We start from the raw sequence: 17,560 nt of genomic DNA, 5'->3' as shown, positions 1-17,560 counted from the left end.
AGTGACCTGTTTAGGGAGAAAGGCCTCAACCCTCAATGACTTGTAATGGGCATGTGGTGTGCAATAACTTAAGTATTACTTTTTTCCTCCCTCCTTTTCAAAAGCTGGTCACAAAGAGACCTAGATTAAGTATGAAAAAGATGGAGGGAGAACAGAAATGGAAAAGGAGATGGAAGGGGAGGGAGAAGGGAAATGAAAGATAAAAACACATGAAATACAGAAATGAGCACAATGCGTGGAAGAATGAATTTGGGGGCGTAATGAGTCCAGAGTCTGATGGAGGCAGGAATAGACACTTGAGCTGTCAGTTCCCAAATAAACAACTGGTTTTCAAATTCGTGTCTACCGATGGTATTTGGCATTGAGGACACGAGTGCCCTACTGTTTGCCATAAGGAGCTGTGTACAGATGGGCTTCTGTGGCTTCTCCATCTGGAAGCCCGTGGGTCGGATGGCTCCCTGTCTTGGTAAGAAATGGGAGCTGGGGAATCCAAACTCACACCTGCTTTCATCACCTTTACCTTGAGCAGTGTCCACAGTGCCTCTTACTGCTCTATTTCTGTAGTGTTCATGGAATAAATTGTGCTTTTTGGTCGTTTATTCCCATTCTGTAACAGCTTGTCACGTCTCAAATTGTGTGAGGCTGGCAATGCCGATCGGAGGGGTGTTACGTGGTAGTGGCTTTGTTATAAAAGGGTGTCCAGTTCAGCAATTCCTGATCTAGTGCTTAAGAAGAGCCAGAATGAGCTAGGCTGAGTGCAGAGCCATCCTATCTGCTCTCGCATGGCTGGCGCTGGGCAGCTCAGATAAGCTGAGCGGTGTCTGTCTGCACCTGCATCTCCCTCCAGACCTGTGCCGAGAGCCTCTGAGCCACCTCGTGTGGAAAGAATATAAAACAATAAGCCTTTTAAATGAATTAAAGCTGATTATTTATTGTCTTCAGTGATTTTTGGTGTGGAAAGAGATTTTTGGTTTTGAGGAGCGTGTTTGTGTGTTTACTTTGCCGTCCAGGGCTTGGATAGGATTAGCAGAAGTTTACAAGATAGATGGCTAAACCGACTAGTCAGAGGTAAATATGGAAGAGCAGGGGATCACGGTGTGCATGATCACAGAAAGGACTGTGATAATACCCTGGTGAGGAGCCTTGGCATCCCCATTGCTGTGCTGTGAAGAGGATGTGACCCCTTGTCCTGCTCTGGTAGTTCCTTTTTCCTTTGTTAGCTTTTATTATTTAAGGCTATCAGACCCATTCTACTCGGTGTTCAGAGGAAGATGAAAAAGCTCTTCTCTTTCTCCACTGTTCCCTCACTTCCACAGTCTTCCGGAGGAACTATGAATTTTCCATTTTACTTCTCCTTCCTTTTTTCTTCCTTATATCTACTCCCAAATCGTGTCCTCCCCTCTCTCTTTTGTGTGGGTGGCAGCTTTGTGCCACTGTTCTTCATCATTGCAGAGAATATTTTAAATTGGAAGTGACTGATGGTTTCTGTGTTGCATGCGTGATTCTGACAAGAAATAGTAAACATGAGGGCTGTGTTAATACTGCTGTTGCTAAGATCAGCGGCCAAGGTGTTGGAATAACCTTGTGAAACTGCATTGGCTAATACTCGGGTCATACTTGGAAAGCTGTCTCTGCAGCTGTATGGGTGAAATAGTTATAAGGTTTGATTTAAAAAAAAATATTATTTATTTTTAAAAAATATATAATTTTTAAAAATTCTTAATTTAAAAATATGACCATACCTGTGCCCTTTCTGGCCTAGTTGCATAGGATCTGTGTCGTGTCCTCACTTAAACTTGATCTTAATGTCTTGGAAACACAACTGGCTTTAGTGGCTGAGGTACAACCCCAAGGATTGATGTTTTGAAGATACCCAATTCTAGATGACTTAATTGAACTTAGTGATTTAACAGCTATCCAGATGTATAAACCTGATATCTGCTGATTGAGATATAAACCAGCTGGATGGTCTTGGAGCTTGTGGTGGACGAGAAGTGCAGTTGGGACGTTGTCGAAGCATTGTAATTTGAAGCAGAAGGAGCCGATGAACCGGCGTGTCTCCTTGGCTGGGGTTTGCACACTCCGCAGTGTGACAGGTCAGCCCTCGCACAAACCCAATCTGTACCCGGTTGAGGTTGTCGTTATGGGAATTTGAGGAAGAGGACGGTGCCATTGCAAAGGCTGTTTCTCGAAAGTGCAGTTCAGTCCTGCTGCAAATCCTTCTGTTTGGTTTCAAACACGCTTGTGGGCTGGCAACGCTGTCTTTGAGTATAAAAGGGGGTAGAGCCGCTCTTGTCCTGAGCTGTGATTCTCTCCTCGTGGAGAACGTAACTTTTACTGTGGATTGTGTTTCTCTGAGGAACTGTAAACATTCAAATCTTTTTTTAGCAGCGCTAAATAAGCCTACATAACCAACTTGTGTGATTTCTGAGTAGTTCTGGATCTTGTTACATGTAAATATTTATTTTAGCAAAGTGAACAGCGAACTTAAGAACATATGTCATAGAAACTCAATTTGTTTCACAAAGTTTATGGATTGTCTTGTGGGAGTTGGAGGAAGAGGTGCAAAGGAACCACTTTGTAAATACAGGCTAGTGCCGAACCGAGCATCCAATCTGGGCATACCGAAAAGTTGTTGTCCCCCCCTTATAAATTGTTACTTTCACCTTCTCTTTTCTGGAATGCCGCCCATATTGCATCAGCTCATAAATCTAGTGTACAAGAACAGCAGCACCACTCCTGCATCATCTGGCTGTATTTGTGAAGTTATGTCCGTTTTTAAATGAATTTTAATATATTGAATGCAATCTTAATTAAGGTGTCGTAGGTTCACTTTAGAAAATGACCTACGAGTAAGCAGTCCTCTTATTTTTAACCCCGATTATGCTGTTGTTTAAACTAGGTTTTCTTAAAATAGTAGCTGCTTTCTGACCTTCCTTAAGATTAGCTGCTTAGATAAGCAGAACTTACGAACAAATTCACACCTAGCAGCTCAGGTTTCGATTGTGAGGCTGATCTCTGTAGGGCATGTAGCGATTTCAGGAAAACCGCCAAATATACGAAGTCTGTTATATTGGGAAAGAAAGAAATCTCTAAATGCTTGTTTCTGAAATACAGTATTTGGAAGAGTTGCTCATTTGATGATTTAGTCCTGCGAATGATGGAAAGAATATGCTGTGCCTTCAGAAGTATTTAATAACTTTTTCAGTAATTATGTAGTATTTGAACAAAAAACTTGAAGCTCTTGCTTCCAGCTTCTGAAGCCAGTAGATTGTGGTGATTATCTTTGGATCATCATCTATTGGCAGGAATGAGCCTTCTTCATCGACTAAATGTGCTGAAGGACTAATGCAACATAAAGCGGTTTTAAGAATCTCAGCATATCTCCCACAAGGAAGAACAGTATCGCAGAATAAATTTCCTCCTTTTCGGGGTAATCTGTGTTTTTTTTCAGACATACTCCAGTCGTTATGAATTTTGCTAGATGAAGTAATTATCCTAGTACATTGCGGGGGGGGGGTGTATGTATGTAATTGAACGCAGGCAGGGTAATGTATTTCAGACACTTAATAGCTAATTCTTTTTCTGATTGTGTAAAAGTAGTCAAGCAAGTAGTGCTTTTTAAATCATGTCAAAATGTGTTAAGTGGCACCATAGTGGGGAACCTACCTTTTGGTTCCATCTAGGCTAACTAGACTGAAGGACTAAATTCTTTAAGGTGAGCTAATACTAGAAAAAAATATATATATTTACTCTACCCCCAAAAGGCTCTTTATATTGCCTTTCAGAATAGTAAGACTACCATCCGTGCACTTTACATTTTCACTTCAGAGCCCGCTTTGAACTTGTAGATAAGTTGCTGAAGAAACCGCCTTCTATTCTTGATTCAGAAAGGGCTTCCACACTCAAGTGTTGAATAGCACCTTGAACCTCACTGAAACTACTCAGCCTTCCACTCCTTGAAGCAATAAAATTAAAGTTTTCTGATCTTTAGGATATGGTTAATGTTATGTCTCTCTTTTTCTCAATTTGTGTAATACTGCTACACAGAAGGAAGCATACGGAAGTGTGAGATGAATGTGATTTTGATCAGATTTTTTTTTCCAGTCCTGGAGGTTTATAATGACAACGGTCTCTTCCCCAATTTAACAGACAGTTTTGTGTGTGAATTGTCCCTTTGTTCTCTTATATTGCATCATACAAAATCAGAAAATGGGTCTGCAGTAAACATCAGGAGGCCATTTGGTCTCTCTTGTTAAAGGGCGGAATCAAATATATTTCCAGTATTCCTGGCAGTGCCCTGGTTTTGGAAGCCTTTGAGGAGACGCTGGCGATGGCAGCTGTACGTCCTCCCAGGCAGTCAGTGCCAGCATTCATGTGTCTTACCATTGGGATTTTTTAAATCGATCATTTAATAGTTTGGGTTTCTTACCCTCTTCTGTTGCTGGGTGTCCCCCCAAGTCTCTCGAGTTAAATAACTGGCCAACAATTCCGTGTCTTTCTCTTTCTTCTCACACGGTAGTTGTTTTTCCTTTATAATCATGAATATCCATCTCTCATGTTGCAAATTGATTGTCTTCATTTTGCCTCTCTTTCTTGTGCTTTGTTGTTTTTTCTGTCTTTCTTTTCAATAACATGATTTATTTCTGATTTCTCCAAGTGGATCTATTGCTCTGAGTGTTGTTCTCTGTTTGCATTTGTGTCCATTTCCTGTGCGGAAATTTCCTTTCCCATGAGGAGCTACTGACTTTTTCTTCATTTTCTTGCTTCTGTTGTCTTCCAGAAAAATCTTATGCATTAATTGTCTATATTTATCTAATTCTTTATAAAGTGGGGGTAGGGTGGTGGTGGTGTTGCCATTCTCCCTTGTTCATCTTTGGAGATTTGCAACCACTTGTCTTGACTTTCTTGTGCCTCACCGGCTTTTTTTCCAGAACATATCTGGTCAGCTAAAATGTCCTTGCACCACATCGTGTGCTCGTGTGACTGTTGCAGAAAAGCACTTGCCAGATTTGCCGTTGTTGACCAGCTCCATAATATCATCCGTCAAGTTTCCCCTTTCATCACAAACTAGAAATCTTTCAACATATCTGCCTCCATCCTGCGCCTCGGTGCGTGTAGATGCCCCTGATAAAGCCACCGGCGTACGTGTTCCCGCCTCCTTCATTACTGAGCTGTGTTCTCGTGTATTGAGTAATGTGGATCAGCTCACTGAATTGTGACATCTGGAGTATAACGAAGTTGGGAGCGCAGCAGTTAGCGGGGAGCCTGCGCTCTGTGCGGCCGAATAAGGCTGGCATCGCACGCTGCTCTAACGATAAGCTTTCATTTCTCTTTATCCAGATGCTTCTAGTTTGAAACAGTACGGCGTGAGGGTTTAGCATTATTTGAAGGTGTACAATGATCCCACATAAGATGAAGCTTGATGTCAAAAAGTAGAAATGTTTACATTTCTAGAATGTAGGAACAACAGCTCACTCACTTGTGTAAAACAAAAAAAGAAAAACTGCTGTTGCCACTTTGCTTGTTTAAAGTCCTTTCTGGGCGTGTTGTACCTTGGAAATCCTCGGGAGCACTTGGGTCTTCCGAAGGGCTGAGTGTGCGACTTTTCCAAGTGTCTGATCCTGCAGCCCCGGGTGTCCGGTAACATTAGGGCTGTAGAGACTTTCCTTCTCTGGATGTAAAAGATGGTAGGTTAAGTAACTATAATTAAAAGGTATGTCTAAATATAATTTTATCGATCAGTTCATCAATAATCCTTTTCAAAGTCCTGCAAGTTTGTTTACTACTTAGAAGCCTTCAAGTGAAACCAAGAAAGTTCTCTCTCATCTTTTATGAAAGTAGAGAAATATTCTTGGTCTGTTACCCGTCCTTTCACCTGTTCTTCCCACCTTTCTCCCCTTTCTTTTCCTCCCTATCCATCACAAGGAAGAGAAACTGCTTCTGACGGTACCAGAAAAAGACAAATGTATTCATACTTCTTGCCTTTTCCCCCACGCCCCAGCTTAAAGAATCCCTACACTTTTTAATTAAATGTGCTGATAAATAAAAGGCAGCTTGTATCCAGTGCTGCTTTACATTAAGGTATTTTTAACAATGCTTTCTACATGATGTCAGTGTAAGTTGTGGGCCTGCTGACTCTTACTGCTATAGCTGATTACTAAGGTAGCTTGCACGCTTTTGCTCTCAGTCTAAATATTTTCAGTAATGTATAGCAAGCAGGTCAATAATTGCTTTAGGTGACTTTTGATTGTAAAACTTTAATAAGAAATATGCTTAAGGCAGTGGTAAGCATGGTGTATAAGAATATTTTGATACTTTCTTCCAATGTTAATATAGGTTTATATCTCTTGACCTTCATGTTAAGTGCTCCGGCTCTCCAGAAGCTGTAGCAGATAAATGCTCCAGTAAAGTACAGGGCTGTCCTAGTTTCTTCATTAATGAAAATGGTGTAATAGTAGCTGAAGTGGCATGCAGGGCAGCACTCTGATCGGGTGACCCGTGCTTCAGCCACGTGTTTTCTGGCCAGCCTTTAGGGTCAGTGTTCATGGTGTTGGACACATGCATGTATTGCAGCAGCCTGTCAAAGAGACAGACTGTGTATGCCCCTTTTGATGACAGCAATTGTATATAAGGCAGCAATATTAATTTAAACTGTGTTGCAACTGTCTCTGGATTGGACTAGATGATCTTTTGAGGTCCCTTCCAATCCCTTACACTCTGTGATTCTGTGAAAACAATAGGCATGATCAGCTGGTTTTTGTGGAGTAGTGCCTGACAACCTCTCTAGCAAATAACTGAAACAATTGCCTGCTATTTAGGTTAGAGCTGGGCAAGACTTTTCCATAAACAGCAGTGACTGGGTGGAAAGTTTATAGTTTTCAGGTTGCTTCCGAGTTTGCTGTGGCACCCGTAAACAGTTTTAAATGGAAATATTTTTTCAGTGTCCGGTTCACAAACAAATGAAAAATTACAAAATACAAACCCTTACGAAAGAAGAATGATTAAGGTGTTTACAGATGCTTCTAAGGATCTGGATTTGGTCTCTTCTGCTTCTGTACAGTTTGAAACACCTTGTGCGCACTCTGCTCTACATGAGTAGTGGGGGAATGATACCAGTGAGAGGTGGTGGAGACATCCCAGGCCAGGCTGGACGGGGCTCTGAGCAACCTGAGCTGGTGCAGATGTCCCTGCTCATGGCAGGGGGGGCACTGGGGGAGCTGGGAAGGGCCCTGCAACCCAAACTGTTCTATGATTCTGTGATCTACCACCAGCTTTCAGGAACTGAGTGTTTGGGATGTTCTGTATGGCTCCTGTTGTTAACACCATCAGCAGAGGCTGTCAGAGGTTCCTGGCTCCGTGATGAGAAGCTGGATAACCTGTCAGACAAGCGAATTTCCACGTCTCTTGGTTCAAGAGTGCTCATTCCCAAGCTCGGAGCTGTTTTCCTGTTTAATAAGATGCTTCACCCTAAACTGAGTAAGAGAACTATTTGAAGCCGATTGTTAGAGCCCTCTCAGGGTAGTGCAGCACCTGGTTTGGTGAATTTAAACAAACCAAACAAGAACCAACCAAACAAAATAAACAAAAAAGCCCCAACCAAAACAAACGAACAAACCCACCTTAGCTTTCATACTAAATCAAGAGGGAGCCAGAGTCAGAAAGCTGAACGCGTTCCACCCTGATATGCTCTCCCACGCTTGTGGGATACGTGGGTTCAAACTTCTTTAGGCAAAAAGAGGCCTCGTCTCCAGCCTGCGATGTGTGTCCATATCCTTGCTGTACGTCGTTGGGCTCCTAGCATCACATCTGCTGCCTCTTCTGCTTTTTACTGAAGATTTTTATCTTCTTCTCTTCTGTTTTCTTTCAAGTGCCTGGAGGTATAAATTTTTGGTTTAGGTCTAACAATGTGGTGTTCAAAAAAACCCCTCCTTTTTATTCTAAGAAAAGCAGATAACAGATGAAGATCAGGATGTTTTTTCAGGTTGAAAATGTACCTATTTACTTAGCTGTTCTTGACATGGACATCTGTGGAGTTTGGCACTTAGCCTCAGATCTCAGATTTGCAATTATGTTAGATGGCAAGTTTATTTGTGGCTTATTGGCTTTAATAGACAAGAGAAGCATTGCAGGCTTGGAGAAAAGAGGCAAGCAGCTGAAACCAAGGATGCCAATAAAAAGCAAAAGAGCATCACTAGAAATAAACCAATTCTTTTCTCTGCATAGCTTGTCTAGATTCTGTGAGAAGGTTTTCTGTTGTCTTTGTTTAGTGTAAGACTAGAAATGCTCTGTAAAGTTTTGAATGGCACACTTGGACTTTATATTAGGCTGTGAGAATTAATCCTAAAATGTAGCAGTCAGTGTTTCCAGTTCAGAGATGGAAGCATTAATGCAGGCGTGAGACCCGCCTCTCTAATTCCGCAGACAGTTCTGGACACTGATGTTCGAGAAGGTGAATTTAAACTGGAAAAAGCTGCAGAGAAGAGCTGTGATGGTCAGACTGGAAAGATCCCCTGTGAAAGGAAACCAAATGAACACAGCCCATTTACCTCAGCAAAGTGAGGTCTGGAGAGGCATGTGAGTTCTTTCTATAAATACTTTGGGGAATAATAACCGGGAAGGGAAAAAGAACTATTTAAACTAAAGGACAATGTTGGCACAGGAATGGCTGGGTACAAGCTGACTGGGAAAACATTTGAGCAGGAAATCAGAATTTTTCCAGAGGTTTTGAACTTTAGTGAGGTTTTGAGGTGCCTTCTAATTTTTCATTCGGGGGGCGGGGGGGGTGTCCCCATTATTTCTAGTAATTTTTAAGGTGGAGAATGTGGATGTCTTATGAAGAGAATTATAGAATATAATTATTCCTTATGATAGCAGCAACTGTTTCAGCCTTATTTTTAAGAGTCCGAATCCTCTTGGGTCACTGACTGCTCTGAACCTTTAGTCCCTGTGACACTTTGAAATCATGTGTGGTGGTAATTAAGAAAAGTAATTCTGTTCAGTAGGCTTATATCTTCTGTGTAGACATGCTGATACCTTTAGTGACTCCTGGGGAGCAGAGAGGCAAATGTGGGGGAATACAGAAGTTGAAAGGCTGGAAGAACATCTTTAGGCAGATTTTGTGCTGTATAGCATGTCTGGCTACCAGTGGTGGTTCATTTAGCCAATAGATAGAAGTTTAAATTTTGTCTGGACGGTATGTTTGTATATAACCTTTACTTTTTTTCTGTTGGTACCCATTGACAAGGACCTTCAAAGCATATGCAAAAATTTCACTAATCTGTTTGACATTCAGCAACGGTCTTTGGATGTTTTCTTCTATTGTCCTTTTAAAGTAGCAGTAATGATGCATCCTAGAAGGAATTCAGTTTTGATGAGAAAGTAAATGTGTATATGTGTCCCTGAATTATAGCCCTCCACTAAGTGTATTACAGCTAATAAATCTCATCATCCAAATATGAAGGTCAAGAGAATAATCCTGGAGTCCAATTTGAATCATATTCAGGCTTGTTTTTGTGCAAGGGGAGAGAGTGTTGTCAGTGCCATTGTGATCTAATAATTTTGTTGATAACATTTAGGGGAGCTGGGGTACCTTTCATGAAAACGTTAGTAAAATACCGCTTGCTGCATTCTACTAATGTTAGATAATAGTCTCTTCTGGCTTTATGCTCTTCGGTTTTTATCAAACAACAACAACAAAGGGAGACAGGGGGCAGGGCAAAAAGAAATAAAAGGATATCCAAAAGAAAGATATGACTTCAGCTTCCTCTTCTATTTGTCATCATTGAAAGAAGGCAACTTGTCCAGTTCAGTGAAATAAGGAGGAACTTGCTCTGGTTTTGGAAGGTTTGGAGTGGTTGGGGCGCAGCTGCAGAGGCTGCAGAACATCCTTCTCTGCCATCGCAGGGGGAATATCTTGTGCCACAGCAGGCAAAGCAAACAGGCTGGAAGGAGACAAGGAATATGGGCTATTCCTTGAGAGTCCAACCCCCCCACATACCTATGTATTATATATGTGCCCGCACAGCTACATCCACCCCTGTTACACTGTGCAGTGGTCCACGTGGTTGTGCAGTGGCTCAGCTGCTCGTACAATAAAGCTCTTGGCCTTAGTACATTTTAAGAATCTTTAATGTAGCTAGAAAGGGAGGTTCACAGAACACAGAGAAACCTGCAGGTTGTATTTTTACTGATCCTTCAGATGAGGAGCCAGGTAAGACATAGTTATCAAAGGCTGTCTTGCAGTGCAGCATCGTTAATCTTACAGTGCACTGTTGTAAATCTGCTCATTATTTGCAGCTGATAGTAGTAACAGAATAAAATTATTATTTTTTTCATGCAACCAGCTCAGCTTGACTTTTTGTGAATTTTTGACTGTATCTGTGCTTCCGGATCTCCTTCCCTCCTTAAAGGCACCATCCCTGGAGGTGTTTAAAAGGTGTTTAGTTGAGGTTCTTAGGGACATGGTTTAGTGCTAGAGTTGGTCAGGTTATGGTTGGACTCGATCCCAGGGGTCTCTCTTCCAACTGAAATGATTCTATGTGGTAATTACGTTTGCTTTGTAATCTCACGCTTCTCAAGTGCTAGCCTGGGGTAGGTCACCGCATCTTAGACGTCTCGATCTTCATAGCAACGGCTATGGGCTATATAGCACAGACACTATGAAAAAAAAACCCCAAGATAAGTCCAGTGTGGCGGTTTGTCCGTGTGTCCAGAGCTGCAGATGACAATGCCTGGTCCAAGAGCTTTGTGGAGGAATCATTGTGCTTCCTCCAGCGGCCGTGTGGCGGGTGCAGATGCTTTAAATGGCAGAGATGCGCTTTGCCAGCTTCAGAGCAACGTGGCTGTGGTTTGCATCTCAAGAATCATCTAGATTTATGTCTGAAGGGCCTATGACTTTCTACAAAAATTAACACCAGATATATTTTGGGATTTAACAAGGAGCTGCTCCCTGGTTTGGTGGCGTGGGGTTGCTTGTTCTTCAGAAATGTGCACCTATTGGTGATGAAGAATACCCTGTGTCAAGTTCTTTTGCTAAAATGCCTTTTATTAAATTATTATTATTTATTAAGCCTAACAGTAAGGGAAAGTGCACTGTTGTCTGTGTCGTCCACTTTGATTTGTCTCATTTCTGGAAAAATAGTAAATTTTGTATGCTTTTTCTTCTCTATACATCCCTGTTCATCTGAGGAATATAAATGTTTGTTAGAATTGAGAGGACTGGGTATCCAGGAGCCACGTGCGCTCCCTTGAGAAATTCAAGTTTGTGTAGTTTTCTGTTGCTTATGTGTTGATGCGATGCCCTAAAACCGCAAGGAAAACCTTGGTCCCCAAAAGCTGTATAGTTTGTCTCTTCTTGTTAACTTAGCGTATAGATCGGCACAAAGCTGTTTGGTAGAAGCATTTCTTTGTAACTGTCATACTCATATAACTGAGGCATGTTCAACTTACTAGAGATTTTGTTCCACTCCTGGACATTTTTGACATTCTTGAATACTGACTTGGGATTCATGGGGAAAATATCCTTGCCCCAGGCAGTTCTTCAAGTTTGGAGAGTGTTCCTAAATTTTCTTGTCTTCCAAGGGTTTCTGGTAGTTCCTTGCCAGCAGTGTTAAGGACCAAAGTATTTGTGTTCAGCTGGAGGGGTGACTAGTGTGACGGGGTATTTTTCCCTTCTGTAAAGGGTTGCTTACGTACAGATCTCTGAGGCTTTTCCTATTTATAGGAGAAGGTTAATGGGTAACAATGAGGGACACTGAGCATGTCATATATTACCAAGCAGTTTAATTCTGTCCATTAACTATTCCAGTAATCTTATTTTCTATTGTATCGCATGAGCCAGGTTTCTAGTACAGTCAAAACAATTGCAAAGGACATTTCTAAATACTACGGCTTGCTCAGATACAGTTATTCTAGAGATTTGGCCCCTCGTTGCCTGAAGTGGAAGGGCACTGTTGCTGAAATTTCCCACCGACTGTCAATATTGCTTCTGTGATCATGTCTTTTTTTCTTCCCTAACACAGCCCACTGTTTGTAACGTGGAAGATTGGTCGAGATAAACGATTGCGTGGATGCATAGGTACTTTTTCCGCCATGAACCTGCATTCAGGACTCAGGGAGTACACACTTACTAGGTAAGATTTTGGTTTTTGGAGCCTTGACTTACGTATTTCGATAGTGTACTGAGGAGATGATAGGCGTGCTTTGGCTGTGCCACTACTGAGCAATGAAAACTTTTATCTCCTTTTGATGCCAAGTGTATTGCCTGGTTATTTGACTCCTGGTGTCAGTCATGAGGCTATGGTCTCAGTCAAAAACCATAACTTGAGCATTTTTTCTTTGTATTGGTCTGGAAAACTACTCTCCGGTAGCTTATTGTAACTGACTGTTATAGTATTTTTGCAGTGTTCAGGCAAATTTTAACCTTAATAGTTAATGTCAGGGCAGAAGACGAAAAAGTCAGATTTGGGGATTATCCTATTCACACTTCTAAAACAGCAGGTATTCTCACCTCTTCTCCATCAGGTGCTTCCAATCAGCTGCAGTTAATTTAATGCTACAAATTTCCATTACATGTTACTCTTCAGATACATCCCAGCCCCTGAGTGGGAAGCTTCTGGATGAGGGAGGTAAGTGATGATAATCCTTCACTCCCTGGCAGCATAATCCTTCATTTTTTTGATCTACACCTAAATTCATTCACCTTAATATTGTTCCATTTCTTTTGCATAGAGTGAAAACTAATAAGTTTATCACTAGAGCTAGTAGCAAGCTTTCTACTTGCTTTTTCTAAGAGTTTTCTTAAGTTTATTTTCTGAAGAATCAATGGAATGTTGTTCCACTCGGTTACAATAGACTGTTTATAGTGCTTTAAAATAGAAACTACATTCTGGCATGTGTAGACATCTAAAATTGTCATCACTTTTAATAATTGCTGCCTCCAGATCACTCCAGATTTGAGGCTTTCCTCCATTAAAGGATCTTCCTCTTTGCTGTTAAAACTCCTTGTCAGTCCCAGTGTTAAATAATATTAAAATGGGACATGTTCTTTCTTACATGTCTTCTGAGTTTGTTGCAAGCTGAAGTTCATTTCATGCTTCTCTGCTCAGCTTGAAGGAATCAACTGCTCATCTCCTGGAGCCCTTGCAAACTTCTGAAAGACCCAGTTACCTTTATTATGTTGGTTTTATTTGTTATGTGGTCTGCAGTGGTTCTGGTTGTGTTCTTTAAAACTTCAGCAATCAAAAGGGTCAGTGAGAAGCAGCTTACAATAAAATTCGAAGCCATTTCTCTGTTGAAGGTTAAAAGTCATTAATGAGCCAAAGTGGAGGAAAAACAACTTGTCCCCTGCACTGGACACCATTTGATTTAAGTGTACACTTTATAGTGCCTGATTGAGAACAGTGAGCTTGTGCAGAAAATTACCCCTAAGACTAAGAAAAGAAGGTGATAGCCAAAAATGTACTCTTGGTTGCTCATAGATTTTTCCATTCTCACAAATCAAACAGGCCTATATTCTTACATACATTTAAAAATGCTTGAAGATCCTAACTCTGAAAGCTGAAGTCAAAGTATATGAAAAATGATATAAATGAAAGGGAACTGAAATCTTTTCAGTGTAGTGTTGAAATGCTGACCACATGCTGTGGAAGTTTATACGAGGCTATTCAGAGGATAGATAGTTTGGTAATTTTCAAGATGAGAGAAGTGAAACTATGTAGCAACCTATTTTTCAAAAATCTTTGAGACATCATCACCTGTTTTAAAATAATATTTTATATTAAGTGGCATATTGGATTTTGTCACCTTTTATAGGGAACCTTTCTCATGTCTATGGCACCAAAAATGCGTTGCGTTGGGTTTTTTTGTTTAAACTTCAGGTATGACGACTGAAATGTAAAGTTCATATCTGAATGTATGAAAAAGTTGTTCCCTTCTATCAATCGTTATTTAAAAAAGAAAGAGAGGGTTATCTGGGATCAATTTCCTTCATGGTGTTGGTCTTTTCAACTACAGTGCTTCCAGAAGAGAGAGATGAGGAGTAACAAAAATGCCTTTGAAATGTCAATGAACTTTCCGAGGTTGGAGCTCCACGGGCCCCCCAGAAGGGATCAGAAACTAGAACGTTATGGCTTGATCCAGCAGCATGTGGGCAATAGGCTTCTGCAGGAGATACGACAATTCCTGAAAGAGGAAAAAAAATCTTGCATGCAATAGTGTAGTTTCTTTGAAATGGCATAATGATAGTTCATCTAGGAATCTGAAGTGAACAATTTCTTTCTTGGGACACCTGTACCTCCCACTTAAAAAACAAACAAACCAACCAAAACAAAAAACAAACCCCAAACCTTTTGGGGGTCTGTAAACAAAAATGGTGATGATACGTGACCAAGTGAGGTTCTGTTCCCTGTTTTGAGGTCTGTAGGTTGTTATGCTGGTATTGCCAGTATGCGCTAAACAGGAAATTTATGTAGAATGATTCATCATTAATTGGATGCATCTGCCTAAGTCATGAGGAGGGATGAGAATACCCATAGTTAAAAATGCTAGCACTGCATTCCTAATAAAATCTCCAGGTTAGAATTCAATTTTCTCTGCAGTTATATCAGTGAAACACTGATATAAGGAAAGTACAGACTGAAAGGAAGTGTATTATTAAAGTCTTCTGCAGAACTTCATGAAAAGATAGATTCAGATTTAGTAGTTTTTATATCATTTTACTAGGAGGCTAGTTGCATAAAAACCTAACCTTGTCCAAAATGCTTTACAGTCTTGAATGTTGTATGTTAGGATGTAAGAAGTTTATTATGGGCAAAATAGTCCTTTAGACTGAATGTGTTAATTCAATATCCCACTTGAACATGTAAAAATAAACCAATCCAGATTATAAAAAATACCTTGTGTTTTACAGCTCCTTCAAGCAAATACAGTGAACTTGGAAGCAGGTTACTACAGAATTTCATAACAGGTTGATAAATTATTTTTTCATGTATCCTGTTCAGCTGTAAGACTTAGATTTTGGCATTGAAGTTTTAAACTCCTGCTCTTGAGATACTGAATAAAATGGTTTCATTTATTCATTATAGTTTAGTTTTTCTACTCATTTCATATAATTTGAAGTCATGTTTTGCGCCTAGTGGATATAACAAGTATAGGTGTATAAATGAAGTTTTAACTCTATGTTGGTTTATCCTGTCAGGGCTAGAATATGTATTTGGGCAGGGAGATGGTGGAGAAGAGGCAGATAAAGGGACGTGTTACATGACAGAGCCTTCTGTCATAGAAGAAAGCAGTGAAGAAAAACTGGAGGACGCCAAGCCTTAAGTAGATTAGCATAATGGCTGAAAACTGGTTTTAAATTTTAAAATAATATGTAACCCACCCTCCTTAACTAGTATAGGCCTGTCTCTACTGACTGTATGGTGTAATCAGTCTTTTTGTTGTGTGTTCTACTTGCCGCCCCACCTGTGAGCAATGTGACTGCTGTCAGCCATTCAGCCTAGATGTGGTCCATCGAGACCAGAAAACAGAGGGAAGATTGGGAAGCACGAGACTGAAGGAAATGAAACCTGCAACTCAACTTTCTCATAACTGAATTCAGGTGTAGATTCCATATGAGGATTTGGCTACCAGTGGCATCAACTACTGCTTGATATTTGTCAGCGATTTCAAGATTCTTAGTCCGTGTAGCTGCCATATCGCCTGCCTGCTGTCTGTGAAAAGCACTGGCCCTTTCCTCCTGTCCCATGCAGTAAAGCAAACTGTCCAACTGCAAGATTAGAGCATGGCAAACTTATTAAGGGGTAAAATTGAAAAATATTGAATGACTGATCACATTAATATTGATGTTGGCCGTATTTACTAAAGACTAGAGGCAAGTATTTGTGCAGACAGGGCAGCTTCCCTCTTGTGTTTAGCTGAGGTTATTACCCTCTTTAATTCCTGTTTCTTTTGACTAATAATAGACTTGCTCAACCTTCCCTGTAACCAGCCCCTGCAACTCAGTGCTCACTTCCCAAAGCCTTTACTGTCAGGCGGTGTTGCTGTGGGTGTAAATAGTCATTGCTCATGTATCCGACTGCAATTTTTGAACTGCAGAGTTGCGGGAATTATATGTTTTTGACACTTGTTGTGACCTTCACTGCTCACAGCAGTCTAGTCTGAATTAATTCCTGCAAATTGCATTTCGTGTAATATTTCAGAGCACATTGTCGCTTCTGTGTTGCCCACTGATAATACCTTGCAGGCTGTCTTATTTTGTGGGTTTGATTTATAGCAGACCACTGCTGAAAGTCAGCTTTTTTAATTCTATTACTACCCTGTGTCTGGTGGCCACCACTGAAAAATGCCTGATAATTGTGAGATGAAGCTTACATTATCACTTTCAGAATTAAACTCTGCAGAGAGCAACATATGCTCTTGACAACCTGAACTCCCCAGCGTTATGCTATTCTTGTATGTTTAACACCGTCTTTAAAGCCAGGAAGCATCATGTTGCTTCCTTTTCATTTGTACCTGCCTGTGAAAAGCTGGCAGCTGCTGGTTGCCTCTGAGTTTTCAAGGTCATCTTATTGAGGCAGAGGGCACAGATTTTTGCCCCTGCTAAAGGAAGATGAGCAACAGATGGAGGATCTCAAGGTGGGAACAGGTGGTTAAGGGAGATCTGTGGTGACATGGTTCTGTGTCTGGTTGAGTGGACAGACAACCAGTGTGTCCCATGGAGCATGTGAGACCCAGTGGCAGTGGCCATCCTGAGTAACTCCAAACTCCAACTTACCCCTCATGACCCCAGTTATTTTTTTAGTGGGGGTTCAACTTAAAAAGTCCACTAAGCTTTAATCGTAGAAGCATCGTACATGCTGTCAAAGCCATTAGAGCCAAAAAGACTGGAGGCGGCTGGGGCTCCTCAGCGGTCACAGCACATCTTACACTGACACCATTGTATCCCTTTGCTGGGTGACAACGTTCTGTCTTAGAGAGTCTGCAGTCCGGAGGGATTTCAGAGCATCCTGGAAGTGGGGAACCAGTGTAGTGGGTGTTGTTCCCTCAGGCCGTGATGGGCTCTCCATGCCCCTAAGGAAGGTTTGAGGACGCTGAAGAAGTTGCAGAACTGCTTCTCTGCTAATTTGTACCATGGGTCGCATTGGAAGATTGGTAGTTGAGGATGTTGCCATGACGTGGACATCTTCCAGTGACCAGGATAAGGCAGATCCTGCTCATCATGTCATCATGTAATCAGCAGCAGAGAGAGTGGTTTAAGTGATTCTCACCACTCCGTAGCGATCTCCAGCTGCTAAAACTCCATAGCAAAAGAAAGAGGCGTCTGAGCCGAAGCCTTATTTGAAGGAGATTTGGAAATATGTAAGCACTGTAACCCTGTAGTGTTATTGCTCTGAAGGAAGAAGGAAGTAGCTGTCACAGAGAAGGTGGGAATGAACGCAAGGAAATCCATATCAAGGTGAATTTAAACCAATTTTTACTAGACTTATTTTTAAAACATATTCTATCATGATTCAGAGACAGAGTGCAAGGACTGAAGATGTGCCATCTTTAAGGCTTC

General features: G+C 41.1%; 1 protein-coding gene across 2 annotated transcripts in view; it reads left to right on the top strand.

Annotated features, from left to right (window-relative positions):
* The window catches only part of AMMECR1 (AMMECR nuclear protein 1), a 100,881-nt gene that overhangs the window by 48,138 nt on the left and 35,183 nt on the right, over nucleotides 1-17,560 (top strand). Inside the window, exon 3 of one of the 2 annotated variants that reach the window (XM_065643312.1) lies at nucleotides 12,024-12,134. The exons of the other annotated variant lie outside the window; for it this stretch is intronic. Coding sequence (XP_065499384.1) covers nucleotides 12,024-12,134 — 111 coding nt within the window. The remainder of the gene's footprint in view (nucleotides 1-12,023; nucleotides 12,135-17,560) is intronic. 2 annotated transcript variants of the gene reach the window in all.

Source organism: Caloenas nicobarica, chromosome 12 (assembly GCF_036013445.1).
Source record: "Caloenas nicobarica isolate bCalNic1 chromosome 12, bCalNic1.hap1, whole genome shotgun sequence".
Classification (NCBI taxonomy): domain Eukaryota; kingdom Metazoa; phylum Chordata; class Aves; order Columbiformes; family Columbidae; genus Caloenas; species Caloenas nicobarica.
Note: the sequence above shows the minus strand (reverse complement) of the source record. Positions and strands in the feature narration are given on the sequence as shown.